At 40.4% G+C, this 6,000-nt stretch overlaps 1 protein-coding gene across 5 annotated transcripts in view; it reads left to right on the top strand.

Annotated features, from left to right (window-relative positions):
• Nucleotides 1–5,193, top strand: part of LOC121080400 (hepatoma-derived growth factor-related protein 2-like) — a 29,909-nt gene extending 24,716 nt beyond the window's left edge. For all 5 annotated transcript variants that reach the window (XM_040578417.1, XM_040578416.1, XM_040578419.1 and 2 more), the window contains one exon: nt 4,148–5,193. In XM_040578417.1, coding sequence (XP_040434351.1) covers nt 4,252–5,121 — 870 coding nt within the window. In that variant the 5' untranslated portion in view covers nt 4,148–4,251 and the 3' untranslated portion in view covers nt 5,122–5,193. The remainder of the gene's footprint in view (nt 1–4,147) is intronic.
• The last annotated feature ends 807 nt before the right edge of the window (nt 5,194–6,000 follow it).

Below are 6,000 nucleotides of genomic sequence, written 5' to 3' on the forward strand. Positions count from 1 at the left end.
GGGCGAGCGGGAGTCAGATTCAAATACTCATGGAGTTCAAGATCTGATCCGTTTATTGTACAAACCAGGTACACTTTTATAAGGCACTCTATAAGCGTGTGATAATATGATTGGCTATCTTACAAGCGTATAATAATATGATTGGTTAACAATTGCTTATTGGCAAGAGTTCTGTTTCTGCTCATTCTGGCACGTAGGCTCTTTTCTGCCCTTTCCCAGCTCCTCTTATCGCGTCCTGCTGGCCCTGGTTTTGTGCAAGCATCTGCAATTTGTTCCTCCCTCTTCATTCCACTGTTCTGGTCGTGACCTCGTCTTATTTCTTCAGTATTTTTCCACTTGCTTCAAAGTTCAGTATAATCATTCAATACAGCAAGAGCCCCAACACTGCTAGATACCCTCCATTAAAAAAAAACAGGTAAAATTAACATTCCACAGTCTTATCACTGAACGATTTTTGGAACCACAGTTTTAGACATCAGATTTTCAAATTTGAAACAGACAATGTAGCAAAAAAAGTGGAAAAGTAGATAAGTTAACAAAGTGGTAAAGCAACAGTATTTTAAAAAGCAATGTTGAGCAAAGAAGTGTTTTTTCCATCTTTTAATTGTGTTACCTGCTGCCAAATTTGAGCTTGTGCCAGGAGCTAGCTGACATTTGAAAATATATTTGGTATCATGTAAGAAAAGGTATAGGAGTATTCTGTATATTAAGAATGAGGGAGAGTTGGATCTGGGAACACCATGTGTAATGGAAAAATTAAGAGCTGAGATATACCTAGAGTGGTCCAAAAGAATTGTGAAACATGATTTGCCTCTAAAAAGCCAAGTTCACGCTTCCCCCTATGCCAATATTTATCCACATGTCCATTATTTGTATGTTTTAGTATTGTTTCTACCAATTTGCCTTCTGTGAACATCAGACTTTCTAGGCTGTGGTTCCAGATGTACTGGGAAAATCGTTAATAATAATTTTATCTGATGGTGATTGTGTTGTGATATGGAATTATGTGAGTTTTACAAGATGAAAAAAGAAAAAATGTTTAGAATTTAATCTTGAAATAAAGCAGGTAACAATTTCAATTACAGCGATGAAAATAATGACTGTACACAAAATTTTACAGAAATGCACTGAGAACCGAGCCTTAGTGAACTGCATTTAGTGGCAAACTTATTAATCAACACAATGTTTAAAATTGTGGTTATGTATCATAACAGGTATAAATACTGCCACTCAGAACTAATAACCAGTTTATGCTCTTCTATAATGTGATTTAAGTTCTGATTTTTAAGATTGGCAAATGCGAATTGTACTTTCTTAATGAGTTCTTACCAATTCCATAAATATAACTATGAATTACTTTTTCTCATACTGTGGCTATTCTGTTTTACATATAGCTATTTGCATGAATGAACAAGTTCCCTGTCATGTTTCTTTCATAATCATTTTTTTAAATCAATTAATAGAATCTAATAATCTATTGATTATACGGTGATAAACATACACATATTCTTTATTTCCATTTTGAACCAAATCGCTTATTTACTAGTACTTTTGGGTACCCTTGAAGTACTAAATTTTTCCATTAAAAAAGAAATGGATTGCACTGCAGATAGAGATGTCTGTAAAATAACTGTCATAGCCTCTCTGTGATCCTGCTGAACTGGCCACTGGAGAGAGGACATCCCTTGTTTCAGACCCAGTCGCTGTTGTCTGTTGTACAGTGTTACTGTAAAGCTTGGAATTTTCTTCCCAGCAACATTTTGGCTTGGGCAATTTCAAAAATCTGGGACCTACATAATATCAGATTTCTACTACATTGAGCTTTGTGAATGAGAGCCACATTCATGCTACAGTGATTCACTTGTGTCTCATTTTCAACCCTTTATGTGTGTCGTGGTTTAACCCCAACTGGCAACCAAGCACCACGCAGCTGCTTGCTCACTCCCCCCCACCCAGAGGGATGGGAAAGAGGATCGGAAAGGAATGTAAAACTCCAGGGTTGAGATAAGAACAATTTAATTGGTAAAGCAAAAGCCATGCATGCAAGCAAAACAAAGCAATGAATTCATTCACCACTTCCCATGGGCAGGCAGGTGTTCGGCCATCCCCAGGAAAGCAGGGCTCCGTCACACATAACAGTTACTCGGGAAGACAAATGCCATAATGCCAAATGTCCCCCCCTTCCTTCTTCTTCCCCCAGTTTATATACTCAGCATGACGTCATATGGTATGGAATACCTCTTTGGCTAGCTTGGGTCACCTGTCCTGGCTGTGTCCCCTCCCAGTGTCCTGTGCCTCCCGAGCCCTCTGGCTGGCAGGGTCCAAGAAACTGAAAAGTCCTTGACTCTAGTACAAACATTGCCCAGCAACAACTAAAAACATCAGTATCCCATCAGCATTGTTCTCCCATCACAGCCAAAACACAGTACTGCACTAACTACCAAGAAGAAAATTAACTCTATCCCAGCCGAAACCAGGACAATGTTTCTTCTAGACCTTTAAAATTAGATTCCCCTCTGTCCTTTCATTGCTTCGTGCCACTATTGGCACTATGAACATCTCTTCCTTAACTCCTGGGGTCTGGCTGTCTCATTCCTTTCAGCTAATTTCCAGTTTTCTAGGCTGAAGTATAGAATCTCTTTTCTAATCCTCATTCTTGATCATTAAAAATTCTAGCAAGTTTGTATGAAAGAGTATTCATGTTGTTGTTTATAACAGTTTGTCGTGGTTTAACCCTAACCAGTATTTAAGTACCATGTAGCTATTCACTCACTCCCCCCTCACCTAGAGGGATGAGGAGAATTGGAAAGGAATGTAAAAATCAAGGGTTGAGGTCAGAACAATTTAATAATTGAAATTGAATGAAAATGAAAGAAAAATAATAACAATAATAGTTATAATAAGAAGGGAGGTGAAGAATAAAATCTAGAGGGAAAGGAAGAAAGAAAACAAGTGATGCACAAATGCAACTGCTCACCACCTGCTGACCGATGCCCAGCCAGTCCCCGAGCAACAATCTGCCCTCCCTGGCTAAACCCCCAGATATATATACCAAGCATGACATCCCATGGTATGGAATACCTCTTTGGTTAGTTCAGATCAGCTGACCTGGCTGTGTCCCCTCCCAATTCCTTGTGCCCCTCCAGCCCTCTGGCTGGCAAGGCCTGAGAAACTGAAAAGTCCTTGACTTAGTATAAACATCACCCAGCAACAACTAAAAACATCAGTGTGCTATCAACATTGTTCTCGCATCAGAGCCAAAACACAGCACTGTACTAGCTCCTAAGAAGAAAATTAACTCCATCCGAGCTGAAACCAGGACACAGTTACTTGTTAGTACAGAACACCAGCAATCTTTACTGACAAATATGAAAGTGAGAGAACAACTCCCTCACCCAAAATAGTTTACAGTTTAGATACACAGTCAAGTGAAAAAGGACTAAATGAGAAAGAATGGGAAAGTAGAACAACTGAGCAGTTCAGTTAAATTCTTATGTGTTTGTTCCCTGTTTTTTCTTTGTAGGTTTTTCTTGTTTGGTTGTGGTTTTTTTTTGTTTTGAGGTTTTTTGCTTAGAAGTTTAAAAATACAGAGTATTTTGTTTTCTCTTACTAGTTTGTGAACATTTCTTTGTGAGGGGATCTGACATATGTGGGCCTTTAAGGCTATAATCAAGATATTAAAGAGGAAAAAAATCCTCTTTTTTCTATTGGAGAATTTAAAAGGTTTATGTAGCAAAAGAGAATCAAATATATTTAGCAAGCTTTTATTTTGATTTTGGAGGACTATAATCTATTGATGTTAGTACCCCAGACAAATCTTATTTCTACAGACTATTAGAATATTCAAACTTGGGAGGGGAGCAACAGTTACTTTAGTGTTCACTATGAGATTTTAATTTTTCAAGTAAACTTACTCTTTCAAATATCTTTTTTAGGATTCTTGTACACTCCTAAATTATGTCAGTGTAGTAGCATAGGGATGTGGCAATGCGGAAGATCACGTGTAGTGACGGAAATGTAGGAACTAAGTAGAAAACCGCCCACGAAGGGGCTGGCTCTGCTACTAGTATATAAGTGCCTGTGTCTTTCAAAAAACTGCCATTTTGCCTTCCTCTCTATGAGAGTCTGAGTGCTGATGGTCCCTCAGGTGCTGCGCTGAGGTTTGGACATGTCATGAGCTACAACAAGTGGTGACCCCGACGTGATCCTGGGAGGCAGCGCGCTGGACGACGCTGGACCTCTGGAGGGGCGATGAAGCTGGAAAAAGATGTTGATGTTGATTTTGTGGTACGGGTATTGAAAAAATGGGTGAAGGAGGCGGGGGGAAAATGCCCGTGGAAAGATATAACGGAAATCATCCTATGGATGAAGGGCAGAGGGTTGATTGTTAACCCGCAAGATATTATGCGTTGTGAACTGTGGGAAATTTTTGAACAAGAAATTTGGGAATCTGAGAAAATGGGCACGATGGCGTGGGGTTCAACCTGGGGTAAGATATGTCGTGCTATGAACAAAAAACGTGAAGGGGCTCAAATATGGGCTGCGGCAGGAGCATCTATATTTGGTACGGAGCATCCTCGGCTCCCGGGAATAAATCAGGAAGCGCAGGTGGGCGCTTCATTAGCAGGGGACTCTAAACCTCCTAGTCCTCCTCCTAGTCCACCGGGTAATTTACCGGACAGTCCACCATCACAAAGAAAGGCGGAATGCTATCCGGTAGAAGATAAGAATGCAAAATGGGATCAAAAGAACTTATACCCGACAGATGACCTGGCAAATTTACTGCGGAGATTAAAAGTTGAGGAACAAAAACTGCAGGAAAGGGATAAGGCGAAAGAAAGTAGTGTGTGGGAGGCTATTAGGCAAGGCGAAGACAGATTGCGCAGAATAGACAAAGCAGGGGACAACACCCAAACATGGCGTCGGCGAGAACAGCCGCCGAGTTATTTGGACGTGGCAACCCTCCCTTCATCTAGTTCAGATGAAGAGGAGGATTCAAAAAACTGTGATAACGCAGCCAGCAATGAACTACCTGACGCAGACTGGTTGCCTAAATACATCAGCCCAATGGGGGGAGGAAATTGTAGAATTGTACAGAACAGAGACAGTGGGTTGTTTTGACATTGATGTGCAGTTTTGGCCTTGCTTTGATGATGTGCAGCTGAGATCCTGCAGCAAAGAGGTAAATAACTTTGGGGGAGTATGAGAAGAAACTAGGATGAGACAGAAACAAAGGAGGAATGTGATCTCACCTCTAGAAGATAAGGAAAAAGCATGAACAGTAGAGAGTAGCCTGTAGTGAACAGCGCTAAGGAAAGTATTGTATGAATTTGGCTGTTAACTCAAACTGTATTCATAAGCAGCTTGCTGAGTTGAGAAAAAATTTACAGGTCATAAAGATTGAGAACGGGTTAACGGACTGGCTACAGAGTTTTGGAATTACTGGATGGTTAAAAGATTTGTTTCTGCATGGGATAACGGTATTAATTGCCATTGTAATCTTTTTAATAATATTGGGCTGTGTGTGGAATTGCTTTATGAGAATTATGAACAGAATAATAAAAGGGGTCTGGATCGCTCAAAAACAAAAAGGGGGATTTGTGGAATGGCTGGAAGACAACGGACATATCACGAGCAATCCAGACCAAGTAACTGTGTTGTAATAGCAGGCCGAGCAGGCCAAAGCTGTAACAAGCTGCAGCTGTTGTGAAGGACATATGCAAGGCCAAGGGAGACAAAGAAACTGTATTCACAGAGAGATAAGAGAGTTGGACAGAAAGAAGAGAAAGAACAGGATGCCTGCACAAGGGGGGAGCAGCGTGTGGGCACCACATCGGGACCAATCATAGGGGAGATGGAAGCTTGTGAACGAGTAGTTTTAACCTATCACCTTTTAAATAACAAAGCCTGCGTAGCGTGTGTATTTTTAGCTGGGGGTATAAATTGGTGTGAGTCTATTAATAAAGTGGCACTAACTCAAAAAAAAAAAAAAAAAAAAAA

This window comes from Falco naumanni, chromosome W (genome assembly GCF_017639655.2).
Source record: "Falco naumanni isolate bFalNau1 chromosome W, bFalNau1.pat, whole genome shotgun sequence".
Lineage (NCBI taxonomy): Eukaryota > Metazoa > Chordata > Aves > Falconiformes > Falconidae > Falco > Falco naumanni.